At 48.6% G+C, this 23,577-nt stretch overlaps 1 protein-coding gene across 3 annotated transcripts in view; it reads right to left on the bottom strand.

The window, feature by feature from the left end:
- Positions 1 to 397: 397 nt before the first annotated feature.
- The window catches only part of CMTR1 (cap methyltransferase 1), a 57,090-nt gene continuing 33,910 nt past the window's right edge, over positions 398 to 23,577 (bottom strand). For 2 of the 3 annotated variants that reach the window (XM_048843500.2, XM_048843501.2), the window contains 16 exons: positions 23,226 to 23,424; positions 21,092 to 21,210; positions 20,745 to 20,841; positions 19,395 to 19,527; positions 17,906 to 18,085; positions 17,442 to 17,498; positions 16,457 to 16,514; positions 15,417 to 15,485; positions 13,456 to 13,587; positions 12,793 to 12,915; positions 11,359 to 11,450; positions 10,629 to 10,697; positions 9,047 to 9,094; positions 8,300 to 8,412; positions 7,713 to 7,821; positions 398 to 3,785 (listed from right to left, as the gene is read on the bottom strand). In XM_048843500.2, coding sequence (XP_048699457.1) covers positions 3,653 to 3,785; positions 7,713 to 7,821; positions 8,300 to 8,412; positions 9,047 to 9,094; positions 10,629 to 10,697; positions 11,359 to 11,450; positions 12,793 to 12,915; positions 13,456 to 13,587; positions 15,417 to 15,485; positions 16,457 to 16,514; positions 17,442 to 17,498; positions 17,906 to 18,085; positions 19,395 to 19,527; positions 20,745 to 20,841; positions 21,092 to 21,210; positions 23,226 to 23,424 — 1,731 coding nt within the window. In that variant the 3' untranslated portion in view covers positions 398 to 3,652. The remainder of the gene's footprint in view (positions 3,786 to 7,712; positions 7,822 to 8,299; positions 8,413 to 9,046; positions 9,095 to 10,628; positions 10,698 to 11,358; positions 11,451 to 12,792; positions 12,916 to 13,455; positions 13,588 to 15,416; positions 15,486 to 16,456; positions 16,515 to 17,441; positions 17,499 to 17,905; positions 18,086 to 19,394; positions 19,528 to 20,744; positions 20,842 to 21,091; positions 21,211 to 23,225; positions 23,425 to 23,577) is intronic. The other variant, XR_012667745.1, reaches the window with a different exon arrangement.

Below are 23,577 nucleotides of genomic sequence, written 5' to 3'. Positions count from 1 at the left end.
AAATGGGGCTACATTGAGCCCTTGACATCTGGTTAGCAGAACTACCAGCTTCAACCACCTGTAACTGTTTATAGAGCAAAGAATTGGTTGATGGCAGCTATTAACACATACCAGTAAAACAACACCCCTCATTTTAGCTCTGCCCAGCCTCCCAATATGGTTTAAAAACATCTCTACTCTGAAAGAGGAGGGGGCACACGGAGCACCTGGCATGGGGGTAATAAGGGGTGGGTTACAGCAAGTCCCTGAAATAGAGGAGTATGGGAGGGTGGTGCACAGGTAACTTGTGGGGTAGAATGGATGGGCACAAGGAGTCCTTCGGCCATGCACAGGCCCCCCCCCCAAGTTTTGTGTTCCCCATGGTTTTAGGAAACACAGACCAAAGAGCATCAACACCTTTGTGAACTAAAGAGCTGTACTGGTAATACACAGACAATGAAAGCAGAGAAATCAACACAAAATGATACACAGCTTAATACAATACATTGTGCAATCAACAGACGTAAACATTCCCTTCAGCAAGACATTCCTCCTCCTCCCCCTGGAGCCAGTGGGAGAGCACAACTTGGGTCAGCCCCTAGCCCTAGGCCAAGTTTTCTACCATCCCTTTGATACTAAGGCATTCCCTGCCCCACATGATCAGACTGAACCCCCTTCCACTCCCCCCACACTAGGGATGAGCAGCTCTGACGCACACAAAGCAGGGTACGTACAGGGCTTTGTCCTCTGGGTTCCTGGCCTTTCAACTCCGATCAGATCCTTTTGGGCATTTCAAAGCAAGCCACGGGTTCCCGAGCCCGGAGGAGCAATGGGGGATAGGAGAGTCTTGAACCAGAGAGGGAAGAGGGATAAAACCTTTTCCCTGCAGCAGGGAAGCAGTAGTGAGGTGCTGGTGCTTCCCTCCCACAAGAGGGTGGGAGGTGTGGTTCAGTGCATCCAAAAAATACATCTCCTTGTAAAAAATACAATCGACTAAAAGCAAAGGAAACTGGGGCAATGGGGAAAGCAGGCAGCATCTCTCAAACCGCCTGCAAGCAATTGGGTTTCTTCTGCACCCTGGGTTTTCAGGACCAGGTAAAGGCTAATGGAGGCCTAGATTATCCATGGTGTATTCCCTGCGGGACGTCTCCATCCCCACAAACAGGGAGGGGCCAAGGCCCTCAGTGGGGGACACACCCTTGAGGCTGCAGAAGACACAGTAAAGGACCACAGGAAAAGGAACAGGCTCCAAGGTGGCCTGTTGGCTTCTTGCTGGCATCATGGCTGCCTTGGGGGGTTGGGGAAATCAGCAGAAGCACCAACACTTAAATACATGGTTTTAAAAGCCGACAGTGTGAAGGCTCCGAAGTGAAGCTACTGGAGGCACCTTCTTCCCCATTGCTCCTCATGGAGGGGCCTTCAATAAATATAAAGTAGCCAATAATTAGCTGCATGGGGGGGCTGCTGCCCTCTCCAGGAGAAAGGCTGCTCTTAGGCCAGGTGCCACATTCTGCCAAGGCTTTGGAGCACCTGGGACTAAATTCTGCTAAGGGATTTGAGTCAGAGCCACATCCTGCTCTTGGATGGATTGGCAAACCTTCCCCTTGGCTGCTACAGGGCACAGGGAAAGTAGGTCTGACACTTCCTCAGCCACCTTTCTGGAAAGGCCACACACCCTGAGCTTGCAGGAGGCAGTATTCTAAATACGCCAGGTCTCTTCTGGGTTCAATAGGGGGATACCCAAATACAATATGGGCTCCCACCATCCTCCAAAGTTGAGAGCTTAGTCTCCCCGTGCAATGACGCTCCAAGGACAGCATTAGCCCAAGGCTGGGCAAGCTGTGACAATCCCCGTTCTGCAGCCATCAAGCCTGAACATGCGGATCCACGTTACAAGGCACAGCAAAGAAACCACCCATGGTTAAACTCATTCACACCAAGCAATTGGGGGATTAACAGACAGATGCCTGGCCACCAACTGATCCTGCAGACGCAGAAGGCTGCGCGCTCGGAAAGCAAGGCGTATGAGCTCAGGGTGAAAGTCACCCTGTGCATCACTTGAGCCCTATGAGGCTCACAGATCTTAAGTGATGCCCAGTCCTTGCGCTGCCCCTGGTTGCGAGATGAATCTCACCCACCAACTTCTACTTCCGCCAGAGCTGAACTCTCCACGTCCTAGGATACAGACCCATTCACATCCTGCATTGGCATGGGGAGGATGGAGGGGGGATGAGAATCTGAAAGGCTGCCTCTAGTTTCCAGGAGACCCACAGCTTTCTTTAAGGCACGGTCCAGGTAACCCCCCAGTCAGCTTTTCCCTTATTGCCAACCTGTGTAAGAAAAAATAAGTGACTTTGCTGCATGGACCAGAGCAGCCAACTGCCTATTAACTTCTGGTCCAGTGGGAGAACAGGCCAGAGGCGTTTCTGAAGCCCAGCACGAAGTTAAAACAGGCAATGAGGGCAGCCCTGTCCTTTGCGGGGGCTTTGTGTACATGACGTGTAGAGGGCCCAGCACAGAAATGAGTCATGATTTCTGACTGCGATCTGCTGAAACACCGATGTCCTGCTTGCCATCCTAGAGAGTCCCAGGTTTGTGCCTTCGCTACAGACATGGCTCCAGCTCTGGACCAGACACGGGGAAGGGGAGTGTTCAAAGCCTGTTTTAACCAGGAAAGATGGGTTTCCCCTACAACGGGCCTGGTCGTGGGATTGGATTTGACTAACCAGCATGGTCAGAGTCAACGTCTCCTTCCCACATGACAAGACAAAGACTTTCACAATCTCCTGTGAAAAACTCCTACACCCAAAGGCCTGCAGCCTTCCCCCTTTTTCTTTCATCCCTGAACACAGAGGGAGGGCCATTGTTAAAGGGAAACTGAGGATGGTTTTGAGCACTGAAAAAGGCAAAACATCTCAGCATTGTCCTAGGGCAGATTCATGAGCTCACACCTAGGCTGCTGGCTTGGAGTTAGGGACCTCCTGCCACGAGGACTGACTCCCTTCCACCGAGATCCTAGCATCCAGGAACTCCCGACAACCTGCCAAGTGCCTCTGGAGTGGAAGTGCTGGAGCCACTAGCAAAAAGTGACCATCCTCGCATGCCAAGAGCCTGCATTTCCCGATGAGTCACCCAGCGTTCAGCAAAGGCCCATCGGCTTGAGGCAAAGGAGACAGAGGTGGCTGCTGGCAGCACTGCAAGGCCATTTAAATGCACTCTCCCCCAGCTCATTCCTCCTTGCAGTCCTGTGACCATCCTCCTTTCCTCTTGGTGCTTCCAGGGAACCATACGCAGCCTCCTAATCGCTCCGGCACATGCAGGAGGGGAACCCAGAGAGCAGACGCCTGGCTGTAGTTTGGAGCACTAGGGGGGAAAGCTGCCAGCCCCTCATCCCCAGGAGTGCAGTGGGATAGTACAGAAGAGCATCGGACTTCGGCTCCAGGCATCCCACCTCCGAGGCACCCACAGCTGTGCTGCCTGGGCCAGATACTTATATACACTGCTACTCACAGGCTGGAGCTTTGTTCCACTTCTTCTGAGCATCAAACCCCACCCCCCACCCCCCAGGAATCATTCTCCTCCACAGAAGGCTGCAGCTCCTGGATGAAAGACTCCCTTTTCCTGTCTCAGTCTCCCCGCTCCAGTCAGTCCCCCACGATTCCAAGCTGGGGGGTCAGGGGTAGTGCGCCTGGATGAAGGACAGGACTTCCTCCTTCGACAGCTTCTCGGGATCTTGCCTTTTCTGGGAGTCGTGCACTTTGACGCCTTCCCCCCACTCCCAGAAGAGACGGCTGAAGTAGCAGATGCTGCAGGCAGAAAGAGGAGGCAGACAGATCAGCACAGCAAACACTGAGAAGGGATGCACTCAGCATAGGCTGCAGAGACTCTTTAGAGACAGCTGGCCTGGGACCACACACGACATGATTCGAGGGGGTAGCGTCAAGGAGGCCCAGGTTATTTGTTTTATCTACCCCGAGGGTTCTTCACATTTTTCTCTGCCCCAACTCCTAACTTTGGCTCTGCAGTGCCGTGCCCCGCCTGCGTTGTCGGCCGCAGAGGCTGAACCAAGGATCTCTGGATCTAACCTTGAGTGTCTACCCCCTGTGCTGAAACACCCAGTTCCGTCAGCAAAGGCTGTTGTAGGCTCATCCACTTCGGTTTGTGGCCAGCCACACGAGACGGGGCAGCACCACACCAAGTAGGTGTAGGCTACAGCTAGTAAGAATAGCCATCATTTTGTAGGGCCTACTCAAACAAGCATGTGCTGACACAAACCCAGACACCCCAACATGGCATATAAACTGAAGCGTGTTCCATGGAAACGGCCCTGTTAGTTGCAGCTCTGGTCAAAGCAGCAGGAGGGACGAATCAATGTCCGCTGAGACCAGGAACAATCAGTTAGGGAAACTATGTTTTTCAAGTTCCTGAGAGGGTGAAGCAAACAAAGTAATTTCATTAAAGACTCCAGAAAGGCCTGAACAGAGCACTTGGAAGGGTCAGCGGGCAGAATGGACACAGCAGGGTCTAAGCACTCAGCACACTATGGATATAGCAGGGGTGGGGGAGCAAACTAACCCCCACTTTGCCAATATGGGCCACAAGTACTCCTTTTCTTTTTGCAGATACAGACTAACACGGCTGCTACTCTGAAATCTGGAGATACAGTGACTCTCCAGAAATCCGGCCCTCGACTCTTCCCTGAGCATAGACTCTCCCTGCCCCATCTGGCTATTAGTCACCCAGTGTGAAACCAGAGCTGCTAATTGCTGCAGACACAGCAGCCTTAGATTCCTACAATTACTGACACTTAATATTCACAGCTTATTTAGGTACGCTGTTCTAACAGAACGATATTAGCATAGCGACAAACGCATGTGTCAGCGGCTAATTACAGACACATTAGTGCTCACTAACTACAAGGCAGAGCATCCATTACAGAGTCACACACAAACCCCTTCCTTGCTTTGTTTTCATAGCAGTGGTTGAGTTTGGTGCTGGAATTCTGCCGGGGAGGCTGAGAGGGGCTAGCACCCTCCCCAGTTTGTGAAGCGGAGCCCTTCCAGCACTGGGATTACGAGAGCTTTTCCAGCTAGCTGACAATGGAAAGCCTGAAGGATTCTCAGAGCACAGCTGCAAGCCGAGGAGGAGGCTAGAGGGGCGTGCAGGGAGCCCCCGTTTCACATCAGCCTCTCCAACTGGGACACAATCCAGGGGCCTGTGCAGTTTGCATATAGCTGCACTGTGCTGAGAAACAGACTCACAAGACTCACTTACCTAGGAGACAATAGCATAATGATATCACACGGTCCCTATTCTCTGAACCATAAGGGCCAGACCTCCCTGTCTAAGGAACTCCCAGTCTGTCTCCATGATCTACCGACTCCCAGTTACTCTGTTCTTGGAGTCCCAGTTTCCCAGGAACAGAAGCCAGAAGTCTGGAATCCCAGTTTCCTGCTCTAGGGTGTACAATAGAAGTGATGGGTTGAGTCTGATGGTCGGGAAGAACGCCCAGAGATCCCCTGCTGGGGAGTGCTCAAGTGATACGTTCCTGGAGCTTCACGGAGGGTACCAGGTAATCCGTATCCTTCTTTCCCTAGGAGCCAACACGATGCTCCTGTTTCACAGGTCTCCTTCCCATTCCCACAGTGCTGCTCCGGCTTCATGCCCACAGGAGAGCCCGAGACAGACAGTGCTTCTTCCTCTGCTACCACTGGGTAAAGCTGCCTGGCATGCCCAACACCCCAGCCCACCTGGAGTGCGCTGGGAATGCAGCAGGAACCCACACACACATGGTTAGACTGTGGAGCTGCAAGCTCCTCTGGATGTGGTGCCCAACACAAAAGTCAGAACTAGGGCTGTCGATTAATTGCAGTTAACTCATGCGATCAACTCAAAAAAATTAATCATGATTAAAACAATTGATCTCGATTCATTGCCGTCTTAATTGAACTGTTAAACAGTAGATTACCAATTGAAATTTGAAACCTTAAATATTTTTGGATGTTTTTCTATATTTTCAAATATATTGATTTAAATTACAACACAGAATACAAAGTGTACAGTGCTCACTTTATATTATTATTTTTATTACAAATATTTGCACTGTAAAAATGATAAAGAAATTTTATTTTTCAATTCACCTCATACAAGTATTGTAGTGCAATCTCTTTATCATGAAAGTGTAATTTACAAATGTAGATTTTCTTTTTTGTTACATAACTGCACTCAAAAACAAAACAACATAAAACTTAAGAGCCTTAAGTCCACTCAGTCCTACTTCTTGTTCAGCCAATCCTAAGACAAACAAGTTTGTTTACATTTACGGGAGATAATGCTGCCTGCTTCTTATTTACAATGTCACCTGAAAGTGAGAACAAGCGTTCGCATGTCACTTTTGTAGCTGACATTGCAAGATATTTACATGCCAGATAGGCTAAACATTTGTATGCCCCTTCATGCTTTGGCTACCATTCCAGAGGACGTGCTTCCATGCTGATGACACTCGTTAATTAAATTTTGACTGAGCTCCTTGGCTGGGGGAGAATAGTATGTCTCCCGCTCTATTTTACCTGCATTCTGCATATATTTCATGTTATAGCAGTCTCGGATGATGACCCAGCACATGTTGTTCGTTTTAAGAACACATGCGCTGCAGATTTGACAAAACGCAAAGAAGGTACCAATGTGAGATTTCTAAAGATAGCTACAGCACTCGACCCAAGGTTTAAGAATCTGAAGTGCCTTCCAAAATCTGAGCGGGACGAATGTGGAGCATGCTTTCAGAAGTCTTAAGAGAGCAACACTCCAATGCGGAAACTACAGAACACGAACCACCAAAAAAGAAAATCAACCTTCTGCTGGTGCCATCTGATTCAGACGATGAAAGTGAACATGCATCGGCCTGCTCTGCTTTGGATCATTATCGAGCAGAACCTGTCATCAGCATGGACGCACGTCCTCTGGAATGGTGGTTGAAGCATGAAGGGACATATGAATCTTTAGTGCATCTGGCATGTAAATATCTTGCGATGCCGACTACAACAGTGCCATGCGAACACCTGTTCTCATTTTCAGGTGACATTGTAAACAAGAAGTGGGCCGCATTAGTTCCTGCAAATGTAAAGAAATGTATCTGTCTGAGTGACTAGCTGAACAAGATTTGAGTGGACCTGTAGGCTCTAAAGTTTTAGACTGTTTTATTTTTTGAATGCAGTTATTTTCTGTACATAATTCTGCATTTGTAAGCTGCACTCTCACAATAAAGAGATGGCACTGCAGTACTTGTACGGGGTGAACTGGAAAATACTATTTCTTCACAGCACAAATATTTGTAATAAAAAATCAACATAAAGTGAGCAGGGTACTCTCTGTTCTGTGTTGTAATTGAAATCAATATATTTGAAAATGTAGAAAACATCCACAAATATTTAAATACATGGTATTCCATTATTGTTTAACAGCACGATTAATCGTGTGATTAATTTTTTTAATCGCTTGACAGCCCTAGTCAGAACCTCTTTACAGGGCTCCAGGAGCAGATCTTCAAGAAGCTCTGCCAGTTAGCACCATTACACAGTGTGGCGCTGCCAGGGCAGGGCCTACCACCATCACCCAAGTGCAGAGCACTTGCCTGCTGGAAAGGATGAGGCACACTGCGGAGGCACGGGGCCCTGCTGTGGTATGCTGCCACGCCTCTGCCCCCCTGGTCGCCTGACTGCTGGGACTGTACTCACTGAAATGGTGCGATGGATTCGTGAGGAAGGTCATACGTCGACTCCTGGGTCGTCCTGTTATAGAAAAATTTCCTCTTGGAGTTTTTGCTGAACGCCATTGTCCAAGGATCTAGGGGCAAAGCCACAGGGAACAAACAGAGGGCGGGACCAGAATGGAAGCACATCAGATTGGGGGTGATTTGAGAGGCCAGCTTGACATTCCACTCTTTTCTCCTTTCAACCCCCCAAAAGCCCTGTGTACCCAAGCTGCTGTCAATTCAATGAGGCACACACTCTGCACTCCCAGGTCAGCCTGGGCTAGTTCAGAGAGTGATCTCTCCAGCTACGAAATCTGTGATGGCAAAAACCAGTCACTATGCATGTGACTGAACTGAAACCCCAGAGCAGCTACTCAAATCACAATGGGGGCAGCGGACCCATCTTCATCCCAATGCTGCCCGATCCAACCAGAACAGGACCTGGGCCAAATTCAGCACCGATTTCCATGGAGTTACACCAGGCAGAGCTTGGCCCTGTATTTTTAAAGAAAAAATTCCTTCCTTTTCCTGAAAATGGTGAGGAAAAAAGGCTTGCAGAGCTCTCCCTACCATTCACAGTCCTAACGATGTAGAGTCCTGTGGGCACAAAGTGCCGGTCATCCCGGCCCGTGTAGGACAGCCGTGGTATTCCGCCTGAGCTCTTGATGATCTTCATCTCTAACCTGAGTGCCGAGAGAAGGGAGCGTGGAGGAGTTTACCCAAGGACACACACGCACTTCAGAGACAGCTGCAGTGGAATTGGATAGCACTGCATATCGCAGAACAAACCAACAGGCCACTGGTCAGTTCTCCATGCGTCTCCCTGCCGGGGCTAGGGAAAAGAAGCCAGAACTCTGTGTGTGCACAGAACGTCAGCCAGGGAGCCAGTGCTGGAACAAGGGCCATGTCAGTGATTTTCAGTATTTAACCAACCAGGGTTTCCATTACAGGTACAATCAAACTGCAAATCTGTCCGCTGGCAACCACAAGTGCAGCTTTCCCCTGGTGCGTGACAGGGCAGGAGGGGAATGGACCTCTTTGGGCCTGGGAACAGCTATCAGTGTGGGAGGCTGCAGACCCGGCTACAAGGCTAAGCGAGCTGCTTCCCTCTAACACAGCGAAGCCCCGCATTCTGCTCCGGAACAGACAAGACTGTCTGACCCACAAAGAACACCCCAATGGGTGACCGTGGGCTCTGCTACAGGGGTTCACTCCCAGGTACTTGTCTTGCAAATAGCAATAGATCCCTCTTGTCTCTGCGTGGCAGTTGCGAACACTGACTTGCTATGAAGCGTCTCACTGTTTCTAGTCACTTACCTTACAAAAATCTTTTCCATCTCCTCCAGTCTGTACACCTCCTTCACCCTGGGGGAAGAGAGAGAGACGCACACACTCAAGGGTTGGCACTGCGGAGCTAGCGGCTACGATCTCAGGGCGAGGCAGTGAATGTGGCAAAGGTTCACCGTGCTCCTGAATCTTAGCCCCTGACACGTGGTTCGTCCCAGCTCAGGAATTGGACACCTGCACATACACGGCTCAGTCCCCATAGGCAGCATGCAGGGTCGCTGTTCTGCTGCTCAGAAGTCAGCCCACATTGTTTCACACAACCACAGTTCCACACAGCTTGGGGATCTAAGAGATCTTTTGCTAAAGCCACACAGAGAAACCTTTTTACAGAAGGGCAGTTCCCCCAACCCCACCCACCCTCTGTGCCCCCTTCCCATATGTGGCTACAAGCATCAGGCTTACTCGGGCAGAGTTTTAAAGCCCTTCAGAAGCAGCAGTGTGGGAGCCTGTTGGAACCTGTGGGCACTTCTGACATTATAGCCTGTTCTTTTCCCCATCAACACCTCGGGCTCCCCCAGCTGCAGTTTCTGGATGTGTGTTGACATTAACTGAGATCCACTTGTTCTCCATCTCCAAGCCTCCTGCCCTCGCTGCCCAGCCCCTTCTCCACATATTACCCTGCCCTTCCATCTTCCTATCCCCTTTCCATATCTCCCCCCACCAAACAGCAGAACAGAACTTACCCAGGAAATAGGAAGAGGCTTAAAGGGGAAATGACAGGAATAAGGCAGCCATTTTAAGGCCCCCCCCATGCCTGCCCTCCCTTTTTTAAGCAATTTGAGCCAGCCAGCAGTGCACATGGCTAAGTTGGGGACCTGTGTCACTGTTCCCCTCCACCTCCAGCCCCTCTTCCCTCCAACAGCTTCTTCTTCCAAGCTAGACTCTATGTTCTTTGGGGGCAGGGACTGTCTTCCTAGGTGTTTGTTTGATGCCCAGCACCATGGGGCCCTGCTCCTTTCGGGGCCTCTGCATAGTACCAAAATAAAACTAACAAGTAAAGATGAAAGGTCAGCAAGCGGCCAACAGCTGGAACACTCTATCAGTACCTTTCTCAGGGGTGTTTCCTAGCAGCACATGTGCTTAGCCCTGTACCCACGGCCTTATTTCAGACTTTTAGCGATCAGACCTGTAGTCCTTGTCTGTACTAGGGAACAGCCCTGATTCAGCCATCAGCAGTCAGCAGCATAGCTGACCCGTCAGTGTAGACGGGGGCACGTTGTGGTTTGGGCCTTAACTGGGCCTTAGCTCAACTATAAGTATGCATGTGAGATTAGCACCAGCTACTCATGAGATGGAGAAAGCATGAATGTCTGATCTCCAAAAGGTTAATCTTAGAGTACCTAAAACATCCAGCCAACAGCATCATCTCCGAGATGTAAAGGGCCACTTGCTGCCTTCTAGCAAACATGATGAGACTATGAGCTCTGGCTATATCTTGTGTAGGCCTGGGAGCGGGCCAGGCTACGTTTCATGTCTTCCTCCTCCAGCAAACTGATCCCAAAGCCCCAGCAGTCCCAAGATGAAGGGGGATGCAGAAGGAGGGGTCACTCACCGGATGGGGTTCATATCCGGCCGGCTAGGCTTAGAAACGGCTTTGACAAACTTCTCCGCTAGCTGAATCCTGAACAAATGGGAAAGAGAATTCTGTGTTTTAGTTGCAGCTCTGGTGTGTTGGGTAGGTGCGGCTTCCTTGGGACAGGAGGGAGGGAGGGAGGGAGTGCCAACGGGACCTCTACAGCCCAGGCTGACACCCAAACATACTCAGAAACTGTCGGCTCACCCAGCACTCCCAGCTTGGTGTCCTGAAACTAGCAATTATACAGTAGGGATGGTTCCCCATAGGCTCTGCTCAGCAGACCTAATCTAGTAACAAATTCAGTAATGAGTCCATGTGCTGATGAGCCCATTCATGTATGAGCAGGAGAGCGGGACTGGCAGATGCGCTCTGCTAAGGAAGGAACCGTAGGGCTCTTCCCCCTCCGCAGCAAGTCACAACCCTTCCCATTCAGGCTGCCAGCGGTGCTTGGTCTATCCGTTTTGGGAACAGCTCACTCCAGTCTCAGAAGGGAACCAGGCCTTCTCTGCTGCACAGAGGGGGTGGGCGAAGAGAGGATGCACCCACTTCAGAGAGGGTTCTTCCACGGCTCATCTTTGTACAAACGCATCAGCTAAGTGCCCTCGGTTCCTCGTGGCCAATGATCAATAGCGCGGCCAATGAACCAACGGAGTTCCCGACAGCGCTCATCCACATGCATGAGAGGAGCTCCCAAAGCCCGACCTACCGCTGGTTAAAGTGCTGCTCTCGGACGTCATTGCCATTCAGCACCAAGACATCCAGAATATGGATAGCCTTGATTTTTCGCTGGGCTTTCCCCTAAGGAGAGAAACACAGGGAGTTACATTACAGGCTGGCTGTGGGTATTCCGTCTGTTTTATGCAGAACACCAGCGTCTGCATGACTGCCTCCCACCATCGCCTTGCTAACTTCAGAGGAGGAAACCCCACCTCCTGCCACTGGGAACTTGTTTCTGCTGCAGGTTCTCCCCCTCCCTCCCACATTTCCCCTGCTTTAATCTTCCATCCTAAAATAGCTGTACATGTCCAATGCACCAGTCCCTCAGAGGAGGGCTGGGCACAGCTCTGTGAAGCACGTTACCACCTCTCTGAGTCAGCTGGATGCCCTACAAAGTGCTCCCCTCACAAGGCTGAGCTTGCTGCACCATCTCCAGGAGCAAGGACATGAGCCTGGGCCCTGAGCTCCCATGTGACAATGCCACGTAGCGTGGGTAAGCCTCCAGACTGGCCCCACCTGTCTGTTTTTAAGAGCTGCAATCAAGTGGCTGAGCATATGTGGACACACAGGCCTGTTCTAGGGTCAGTGACTACTCAGCCTCATACAAACTAGCCACAGGAATCTACTCAGCTTAGTTCACAGCAGATCAGTGCAGTAACAGCACCATCTTCTACACACAGTTCAACCTCAACCAGCCGAGTTAGCAAAGGGTCACGTTTCATGACCTCTATTGGTTACACTGAAAATTCCCTTGATTATCAGAACAAGTTCAGCATTCCCCCCTCCAGGACAGTCACAGAATCAAAACTGAACAATATTTCAAGAAGCCTGTGCATTAAATATTCCCCGTATGTTGTTTGGGACAACTAACATGCTCAGTTACAGATCGTTTTCACGTGCATGTTACCGAAATAAAACAATGCCAGCTGCCAATCAAACAGTTCAGCAAATGATCAAAGATCAATGTTGGACCAGAGACAGTGCAGGAGGGTAAATGCTTCTGCAAACACCACCCACCAGTTGGTGCTTTTGTAGCCCCTGATCCAAACCCACTTCACAAACACGGTATATTCAGCATCCTTGAAAGGCAGCCACCTTTGGAGCAGAAGGGGGCAGGCAAGTGGAGCACGGCAGTACTGCACAACACATGCATGTATATGTGAAAACCAAAAGCCACTGAGGCGTATTCAATTAGACAGTAAGTCAACCATGGAGGTGGTGCAGAACAACCACTTGAAGGGAAGCAAACAGTTATCCATGGATCTCTGGTTCTGAACAGGAGAGGAGAGCTTATCCCACAATAGCTTCCCTGGGAATCCTCTCTGAAGCTGCACAGCTGGACCATCTACCATGTAAAACTAGCCATCACAAACTGCAGGCAGACTGCATACTGCCCCCTTACGGGGAAGGAACAACATCTGACCTCTCCTTTCAGCTCATGAACAATCTCCACAGACAGAAGGGTAGCCCGTGGCAGCTCAGTTTTCAAATCCAGTTTCATCCAGCGATCTGACTGGCGACCATCCCAGGTGTAGATCTGGGACTTCTGCGTGCAGACAAAGAGGAGCAAGGCAAGGTTAGACCCAGACAGGAATGGGACAAGTTCTTTCTGCCTTAGTTGAAAAGTAGCCCTGAGAGTATATTCCTTCCTTCCTGCTGACAGCAGAGAACATTTCTTTACGAGACATGTCAAGGAAGGAACCTACAGCTCAGCTGCAGAGAAACCAACACATAGATCCTAACACAGCTCATTAGGCAGGGTCCCTTGCCATCCCACAAAAGATATTGTTCAGAGATGGGCAGTGAAATGAATTATTAGATGGAGGGAATGCAGCATTCTGTGTGAGGAGAGATTTTCAAGACCAAGATTATTTAGTGTGGGGAGTAGACAGCAAGGAGAAAGGAATACAAAATAACCAGTGGTCTTAAGAAAGGTCCATCAGTCACTCCAATCCCTCTATCCCATAGTACAAGGGCAAGCAGGTTGGGATGAAATTGCTAGGCAATATCTTTAAAAGGAATTGTAAAACACATAGCATAATTAGCCGTGGAACTTCCTGCTGTCAGGTTAGATGTCAGCACTTACCCCTAACCCTAGCAGGAACTTCTGTTCACTTCCAGACACCATACATCTGTAATCTAAGACGTGGCGGATCTTCTCCAGGGTTTTTGAGTTGAGTGGTGTTGGTTTAAAACTAAAGATATCGATGTCTGTTCCCTGAAGCACAATGGCAGGAGGAGAAAGGTGAGTTACACAATACAGATACAACGACAGGTGCTACAGCAAACACAAAAGCTTCGGGTGCATCGGGATGTGCCCTGATTTCGGCCACAGCTGTTAGCTACACTGGTGCGAATCCGAGCATAGACAGGCAAAGCTGCTGTTTGCACCCGTAGGACTCAGCCTGGTTTCAATCGCACTACTCAGGGTTCTAGAGAAAAAGCCAGCATTCCCAGTGTAGACAAAGGTCTAGGAGAAGTTAGACAGCTGGAGAGATCATGAGCTCTGCTCACAAAACTGCTCCCTTGTACTAAGGGGCTATTTTAATTTCCCTGCTGAGGAAGTACCAAGGTAAGAGTGTGAAGGGAAAAGAACAGGCCTGGATACAGAGCTATTTACCTACCTTCTACAGAATTGGTAGTCCAGGCCAAAGCTATCTCTTAGCTAGAAGGGGATTCATTTCACCTTCACAGTTTGTTGGGTGCAAGCGACTAAGCTGGCCTCCCAGCCACAATGAGTGCTTCCACTGCCCCCCTACAGCATTAGAAAGGGAAGGAACCTGCCCCTTCCGAGCCCAAAAGCAGCACAGGCTCAAGAGAAGAAGTGTGCCCAAAGGAGGGGACAGAATACGAGGGGAAGTGCTGCAGGGGATACTCCAGAATATTCATAGCTCTCTGCCAAGGGCCGATGGATGGACCAGGCTCTCTTTTGGGTTTCCACTCTTCACCACACACCCCCTTTTCTATAAATGAGTGTCACCGTACAGCATTTCAGTAACAACAAGATCACAGGTTTCAGAGTAGCAGCCGTGTTAGTCTGTATTCGCAAAAAGAAAAGGAGTACTTGTGGCACCTTAGAGACTAACCAATTTATTTGAGCATAAGCTTTCGTGAGCTACAGCTCACTTCATCGGATGCATTCAGTGGAAAATACAGTGAGATTTATATACACACAGAACATGAAAAAATGGGTGTTATCATACACACTGTAAGGAGAGTGATCACTTAAGATAAGCTATTACCAGCAGGAGAGCGGCGGGGGGGGGGGGGGGGGGGGAGGATGATATGGAGAGGAGGGGAAAACCTTTTGTGGTGATAATCAAGGTGCTGCTGGAAATGGCCCACCTTGATTATCACTACAAAAGGTTTTCTCCTCCTCCCCCCCCTTGCTGGTATTAGCTCATCTTAAGTGATCACTCTCCTTACAGTGCGTATTATAACACCCATCTTTTCATGTTCTGTGTGTATATAAATCTCCTCACTGTATTTTCCACTGAATGCATCCGATGAAGTGAGCTGTAGCTCACGAAAGCTTATGCTCAAATAAATTGGTTAGTCTCTAAGGTGCCACAAGTCCTCCTTTTCTTTTAACAAGATCACAGCACACCTGGGCAGGATGGGAATGGACCAGGAAACAAAAGGGCCTCATGGGAATTCAATCCTACTACAGGCTTAAAAAAGTATGCAATTTTCTGGTGCTCCTTCACTTAGGGGCAAGACCTCTTCTGCCAAAGACCTCTTTATTCCCTGGCTCCCATATGGTGTCAGAGCTAACAACCTTAGGGAGACACTGATCATTAGACATCTATCAAGTCTGTGGAAGTGTCTCTCAAAGGAAATAATGGAAACCCCATTGTTTAAGTCATTTTAAACTAGGCTGCCTTGTTTTTTAAAATAGACACCCATCACCACAGCAGCTGAGTGCAAACCCTAAACAATATACTGAACTGAACAGCCCAGTGCTTGTCTTTTCCATCTCTGACTCCTGTGAGTAACAATAAGCATTTCACCCACATGTTCAGAACAAACTTCAGTTTAAGGCCTCACCTGGATAAGTTCAAAGAACTTGGACCTGGGATCGGAAGAGGATGGAGCAACTCGGGCCTGATCTGGAATCTGGAACAAGACAAAGGATCGATTATAAGTCGTACTCCTTTTTGCACAGTCATGTTCCCAAGGCCAAGGCTCCTCTGCCACCAAGGACACTCCAACCCCTGACCCCAAGGTTCTTTCCATTCATATTGCTGATGCCGGGCTCCCCTCGCACAGAGGGGAGGTACGCAAAACACATGTGGCTTGACACAGACACAGCATCTTTCATAGGATATGGCAGGTGATTTCAATATGGAATTTAGGTTTTAAGCTTTTCAGGACTTGTATTATTTCTGTATGTTTTTGGAAAGTGCCTGGCAGATTTTGTGTGTGCTATACAAATAAACAAACAATAATGGGAACAGCAGCTCCAGATGAAACAATGTTTTTTCACCCAACACTCATGATTAGCCTGTGGAACTCACTGCCACAAGATGCCCACAACCCTAAGCTCATAGGGAAGACAGGCTGTCATCTAATAACTAAGATTTTTTTGGAGTGTTTTTCTGCCTGGGACCTACTGGCCACATAGCTTATTCAGTGCATTATGTAATATTCTCAGCTGCAGTATAACCCTGCCCTTTTGTGTACCCAATGGCCTGCTCCACAAGCAATACACACCGAGCATCTGTTTAGCTGATAGGTTTCAGAGTAGCAGCCGTGTTAGTCTGTATCTGCAAAAAGAAAAGGAGGACTTGTGGCATCTTAGAGACTAACACATTTATTTGAGCATAAGCTTTTGTGAGTGCTTATGCTCAAATAAATTTGTTAGTCTCTAAGGTGCCACAAGTCCTCCTTTTCTTTTTGTCTAGCTGATGTTTCCTGACCTGCACAGCCCCAAATGTGCACAGTGATCTCAGATACTAACATAGTTCTGCCCTACAGGAAAGGTGTTAATGCTATGGGGGTTCATCGAGTGTCAGAGCCCCTCCCACTCCCCACTGTGCCACCGCAGGGATGGAACCCACAACTGCCTTGTCAGTAGCATTACTCACCCCCCACAGCCGGAGGCATTCCTTTCGGATGTCAGCCTGCCGCGGCTCACTCAGGGTCCTAAAGGAAAAGCCAGCAGGTTGTTAACATGGTGCAAGTCTCTTTGGTCTTGCAGCCCTAACATACCCAGCCCTGTCAGCCTCCTTGGAATAGCTGCTTTGGGAGTGAAACACACAGTCAGTCCTTAGTGCCAGAGGGCTGCTGTATTCAAGGGAAGCCCTTTTCCCAATCATCCACCCACTTCATAACCTGAACCAAAGATCAGCAGCTTCTGCCTGCCTCCCAGCAAAGAGCTGATCACTGGAGGCTGCAGGGAGGCTTCTATCACCAGGACTTCAGTGCTTTTATGAAACACACTAAAGCACCGTTAGGACCTTAGCTTTTCACAGTGCTGCATAAACACAAACTTATTCTTTCCCACAACTGCCCAAAGTTACACATAGAGAAATAGCAGCACAGAGAGGTGTAGGGACTTGTTGAAGGCTATACAAAAGTTGGTGTCAGAACCAGCGTTCATTCCCCAGAGGTCCCTGGCACTGAGCCCTGTGGTCTGTGCATTACACCATGCTGTCTGCAGATGGTGTTTGAGCAGCAAGTGCAACTACCTCTGCGTAGCACACAGCTATATGCCACAATGTGTTTCACTCTATGTGCTACTCCTCTATGTCCCCTCTCAGAAACAGACCCATGTATGGGAACTGGAAGGTATGCAGCCCTTTTGCAAGTCCCTTTCATAGGGGGTCCTAGTAGCAGTTATAAATCATCCCAAGCCAATCAGACTCCTTTAGCGATCCCCGTGCTGCAGAGAACAGCACATGCAGTGACACTAGCCAGCCTCGTAACTGTAAGTGCTACTAAGCCTCCTGCTTCAGGGCCAAGCCAAGGATCAGGAAGACATTTAAAGCAAGCAGGCCACTGAACACAGCTGTCCAGCAGGTAATTCAGTCCTCACCCAAAGCCCCGCTCCCTCTTGAGGTAGATACTCACGTGTCTTGAACAAAGGCGTGAATTTTGGCTAGTGCTTTGATCTGAACTTTACAGTGGCTGAAAGAGAGAGTGGGTTTCAGTCAGGGAGTGAGTTATCAACCACGCAAATCGTCCTGCTGCACAAAGCAGGATGAGCAAGTGCTGTGGACCAGGAGCAAGTGTGACTGCTCTAAAGCAGAGCTGGACTGTCACAACCCAGAATGCCATCATGATGACTGCAGAGTCACTGGGGAGAGCACCCTTTATGTTCCCAACACTGCAGGTCAGATCTTCCGGTGTGAATGCTCACCAGTGTATCTCCCTTTGCTGGGCCAGTCTGCTGCACGGGGCCTCTCCCAGAGTAGGACTCTTGTAACCAAGCAGTTTGGCAGCTTAAGGTGAAAAGGCCCCCACCCCAGCTTCAAACAGCTGTAAGTCACAGTTGTGCTGGAACTGGCTTTCCCTCTTGTTGCTTCCGCACTCACCTTTCATTTGATCGGACCATGTAGTCGTAGAACTCGTGGTCACCCTTGATCACTTCTACGGGGACGACAAGATTTACATCCATGTCAGAGCTGAGTAGCTGGTTGAGTTTGATGTTCACCATGAAGAGATATTCCCGCACGTCATCAATGCCTGACTTTAGCCCTCTACACACCACGTACCTGCCAAGCAAACCAGAGACTCCGCTTGGAATCAGTCCTCCCGCACATCCAACTTGCCTTTCACACTCCCACCATCTCAGCAGCCCGCCCCTCTGGCTTCCCCAGTGTCAGGAACGTCTTTGCCCCAGGATACCCTTCCATAGCTCATGGTAGCGCAGGCTAGCCCTCTGCAGGGCCGTTCTATATCCTCCCGCTTTTCCTACTCTCTGCAAGAGCTGGTGACCTCAATCCTTCACCAAAAATCCCCAAACTTCACAAGCTCAGATCTCTTCAAAGAAATAAGCCAGCAGGACTAATGCTAAAATAGAGAGTCAGTCTTAATCCTGTTCCGGCCGCAGGTGTAACTAGCCCATTACCAGCTCACAGCTCTACCACAGCCCTGGTATGGCAGTGTAAGGTAAAGCCTCCCTGTACAGGCTCAAATGTCTGTCTCACTTTATTTCACAGCACACTGCATCTGAAGGACACCAAAATCAAGCATGGCCCTATAATAGGTTAGAGCATGGGACTGGGTCTACGGACACCCGGCTTCTAATGAGGGCTCTGGCATGTCTTTCATATTTTCCACAGCTCATAGACTGCTTAATGCAAAATAAAGATTAAGAAGGACAAGAGATACAGGTTTCCAGATGATTTTGGAGAGAGACAGCAGTCAGATGAAAGGCAGAGATAAAAGGAGGATGTTCTAAAATGATGGAAGTTGCAGTGGAAAAGGCTCTCAAACTAACAACTGGCAAATGGTGTGAAAGCACAGAAGTGTTACTTAAAAACAGATGTTCTGTGTTGACATTAATGTTCCCTTGGCATGTCTTGTAAGAGCTGTGGCCTTGGAAAGTTTCTCTTCCTATCCCTGTTGTGGGGCATGCTGTGTGCTGTCTGGCTGCTATCATCCTCCCCAGAGATGGCTGCATCTTCGGGGTGCCACATGTACAGTTTGTACAGCATTAAAAGATCCAAAGAAATGAAAATACACGACTGTAATGTACATAATATGCCCTAATTTAACTGGATCCTTAGATTGCATCTTGCAAAACAGAACAGATTTTATAGTAAACTCCATTGTTCTCACACTGGAAGTAGACAGCATAGGCAGAAACAGACCATGGTAATTTGGTAAATAGCCTCTTAAACCTGTCAAACACTGTCACTTTTTAAACATTTAAAAGTATTTCCTCCTATGAGGCAGACATTAGATGGCTCCCAGCTGAGACAGTTTGTGGAGGTTACACTAGACCTGCAGTTACACAAACAGAGCTATTGCACTGTTTAGGAGAAAGAGCTGCTTTTAATTCTCCCTCCAGAATCTCACCTCTCTGAGTTTGCGGGACGGCTCGTCACAGGTTTAAAGAGACTCACTCGCTCGAAGCAGCAGTACAGCAAATATACAAGTCCCACGCTGAATGGTGTGAACAGGTCGAAGGTTTTGCAGACAAAATGTCCTCCTGTGGCAGAGAAAGGAAGCACATTGCAGCTAGCAGGTTACAGGAAGAGAGGGGAAAAATACTAAGTGTCTCAATCCACACACGGAGGCTTTTGTACAGTTCAAAACTGCATCAGAAAAACAGTTTCATAAATCAATGTAGTAAGACTGACCAACTGGGTACCATGTACCATCCCCCCACTTAGCTCCCCGCCTCCCAAAGACCCAGGAAAGAGAGAGGCAGCTCCCAGCCAGGTGGAAGGGATGTCACCTAAGAACAAAGCACTCTGCCTGCTGCTTCCACAGCACTCCCACCCCAGGGGCCCAGACCGCCAGCATGGCACCACCCTGTGTGCAATCCTTGACAGTGCGCAGCTCTCATCCCTCCCCAAGAGCCTCATGCTGGGGAAAAAACTGGATCTGAAATGAAAAGCTAGTTTAAAAACACAAGTCATCTCAGTAGAGGAGTGTCTGTGCTCTATACCTTCAAGTGAGTCTCCTTACTTCCTCAGGGCAAGACAAAGACACTCAGCTTTGAGGTTCTCATTCCCCCAGGAGAAAGCCCCAGAGGAGATGCTTGACTAGGAGAGACACAACGAAGGCCTCTCTGTCAAATCTCACTGAGAGGCAACTTGCCCGCTGGGTCACGGCTTCAAATACTTGTGAGCCCAGCAGACAAGACAAGCAATCACTTGGCGAGTGTTTCTAACCGCCTCCACTCTGGCTTCTCAGTGCAGGACCGCCCGCTCTGAAAGGGCGCACGGAACGCTAACCGATCCCATAGGATAAGAGTCATCAAAGCAGATGCAGCTATGGCATCCATCGCTAAGGAATAGGTAGGAGAAAGGGAAGCATCTTCTCACTCTGAAGCCAGGTGATGATTTCAAGTGGGAAAGGCTGCAAGTCACAATTGCACAAACTCTGGGTTGCTCTTACCAGCCAAATGGTTTGCTCAGGAAGAGGCTGCTTTAGCTGGAAATGTGTAAGAGTCAACAGTAAAGCAGAGATTTTACGAAGATATTTTGCCCCTTCTCCAGCTGGAAGGAGCACAGCACTGGCACAGCATGGTTCCCTGGCCATCTTTGGCAAACTTATCTCAGGGTTTAGGGAACACACCTACTAGATTCAACAGAACCTAACATTACAACGGGAGTGACTCCATGCACTGTTCTATAGCATCCATCTGCAAAGCCACCCAATCTCTGGAGAGGAAGGGGAGAAACAAAGAGAAAAAGATACCTGTCCGGATGATAGAGAGTCCTGTAAGGAACTGGCAAAGCATCAGCTGTTTGCTTAGAATTTCCTGCAGGTTCTCCTGACCCTCCACAGAGAAACCCTGAAACACACATCAAATGGTGAACATCTTCGCAAATCTGTTGGTTAAATGAGGGAGTCTTAAGGAATTTACAGCTAAATTTTGTAACTCGCAACAGTTTCTATTCCCTGGGATAAACTGCTAATGTCAGGACATTTCATGGCAAGCCTCGCCAAATCTCATGCAGTAACTGAGAAGATGTCACGTCATCACTGTACTCTGGCTGATGGCTACGGTCACTCATTGCAGAGCAAAGGAGAAATGAACGCACCCCATCCGCCATTAAGAAATGCACCCCCTTGCGATCAGTGTTGTCCAAAACAAAATTCCGGAAAGCAGTGATGTTCTCTGGGCGGGTGATATCTCCATCTCCATCAATCCCACCCTCTCCTAAGAGGAAAAGAAAAGGCAGTTATGAGCATGTTTGCAGAGTGCTTGCAGGAGACCGGGACACGCAAGCGATCAACACGCTGACCTCCAATGATCAAACATTACCAACAGTCAGTGAACGAGTACACGCACCTTGGACACTGCATCAGGACCACTCCCAAGAACTCTCACAAACACGATTCTTGCTAGAAAGGGGACAGCACAACTTTCTTTGGCTAGATTGGCTTCTGCTTGCGTTAGCCAGACTGAACCAGCCCACATTATAACTTGGTTTTAAAAAACTGTGCTTCAGCCTTGGGAAAGCCTAGATTGTTCCCTCCTCTCGCGGCTGAACAGGGCCTGACTATGCTACAACACAATGTTGTCCCAGGAAGGAACAAGACCAAATTGGTCTCATCAGAGCTTTAACAGTGTCCATTTCCTAGTGCAGATAGATCCTTAGTCGGAAGCACAGCTTTCTCTATGCCAGCCAGAGAAACTGCATTAGCAAACTTTCACTAACATCCATGATCATCAGCGTTCTCTGGAAAGGCACTAACAGTTATTTCCAAACTCACGGTAGTTTGCCTTTACAGAACCCTGCTCATGTGCAAGTGTGCTCAGCAATCAGCTAGAAAGGGGGAAGATATGTTCAAGAGCAGAACTGTTTTTAAAGGCAGCATTTTACAGATTTCTCATATGGCTCTTTTAAAGGGTGGGTCTATATTTTCCCATAGTTGGTATTTTAAAAGGTTGTGTCCTAGAATAGACTCTAGATATTCAACTAACTCCCAGTCCTGTGGTATCTGTAACATACTGTTGATTTCTATTCTCTGCACAGTTTCCTGGTCTGCTGTTTCTATTCATTGAATGACAAGTGACTAGAAATGAACATTATCAAGAGAAAACAGCAGAGCTCGGGGTGCACAATAGTTCTTTGGTAATGAAATGCCTCATCAGTTATTCTGCCACTGAGAGGAGTGGGACTGGCATTTTTTTCCAGTCTTCTTTGCACTTGGCGCAGGGTTCAAGGTGTTTTCCTCCCATCACCAAGAGAGGAGTTTATACGTGACTCAATACATTTTAGAGTGCATTAGGCCCAGACAAAAAAAAGGGAAACATGAAAATGCATCAAAATCATTGAGCTATTCACTCTCACAGCTATCAATTCCCTCCATAAGAGCACTGACCGAGAGTGAGATATGAAGATCCAAATGCTAGGATGATCCTTTTATCCACCTTGCTGCTCAATGAGAACTTTCCTCTTACTGAGCTGATCCAGAGGTGCCAGACAACCATCAAATTTCATGATTTGCAGATGTCAGAAGTGACTTTGGCTTTTCAAAATCAGCCAGAAAGTAACTCACTGGCACCAGCGATAGGTTGTTTGGGGTTCTTGCTGCAAAGGCAGACTGGTTACTTCATTTTTTGCAATTCAATCATACTTAGGTTTCCTTAACAAAGCCTGAGATTTGCTGGCAATCCCCTTATTCCACTTTCTACTAATAGATGCAGCAGATGGAATCAGAGCTACTTGCAGTTAGCAGGAGTCCAAAATAACTTAAATCACCACATAAACAGTGGAAAGATCCTGTAAAGAAGCAATCTAGTAATTAATGCTTAGGGACGGAGTCAGATCTAGGTTTCTATTCTTGGCTCTGCCAAATGATCCTTGGGCAAGCCATTTCATTGCTTTATGCTTCAGTTTCCCCATCTGTAAAATGGGAGCCAAACCACTGAGTTATCTTAAAGCGCTTTGTCAGCCTCGGACAGGAAAGTGCTGCAAATACAAAGTATTATTATAATACACACAAGCTGGAACCTGAACTGCAGAAATATAACTTGATGTTCAGACTTGCCACCCTCAACCCATTACAGGGCAGTTCCTCTTCTTCTATAAGGATGGCTCTGGATGGCCATTGTGAACAGGTTTCTTTTAGATCCCTAACACTAACAGGCTATCAGTCCTCCGCCTACTCTGAAGCTGAACCTCTGCAATGCAGGCGATGAGACACACACACGTACGTGACCCATACCGTAATAAGGCTCAAAGAGCTCGCTGGAGGCAGAATAGAAATCCTCCAGTTTAAAGTCATTTGGTCCTTTCAAGGTCATGCCGAACCCTTTCGCGTGCCACTTCTTCCTCCAGAGAACGTATTCTGAGAAACCACCGGGGCCAGCACACACATCAGCAAAGTAAAGCAGCTCTGCGTCCCGCTCCTTGATTAGGGGCTTCTGCAAAAGGAAATTGGGACACTTCTAGTAGTCCAATAGCAACTTCCCACCAAGCAAGCAAATTACTGCAGCCCGCTGCTATACTCTTGTACCTCTAAGCTAGAGTCTCTGCCTCTTTAAAGCAGCCTTTGTCCCCAATGGTGCCCTGAGGAA

This window comes from Caretta caretta, chromosome 3 (assembly GCF_965140235.1).
Source record: "Caretta caretta isolate rCarCar2 chromosome 3, rCarCar1.hap1, whole genome shotgun sequence".
Lineage (NCBI taxonomy): Eukaryota > Metazoa > Chordata > Testudines > Cheloniidae > Caretta > Caretta caretta.
The sequence above is the reverse complement of the archived record's forward strand: the minus strand, read 5'-3'. Positions and strand labels throughout refer to the sequence as shown.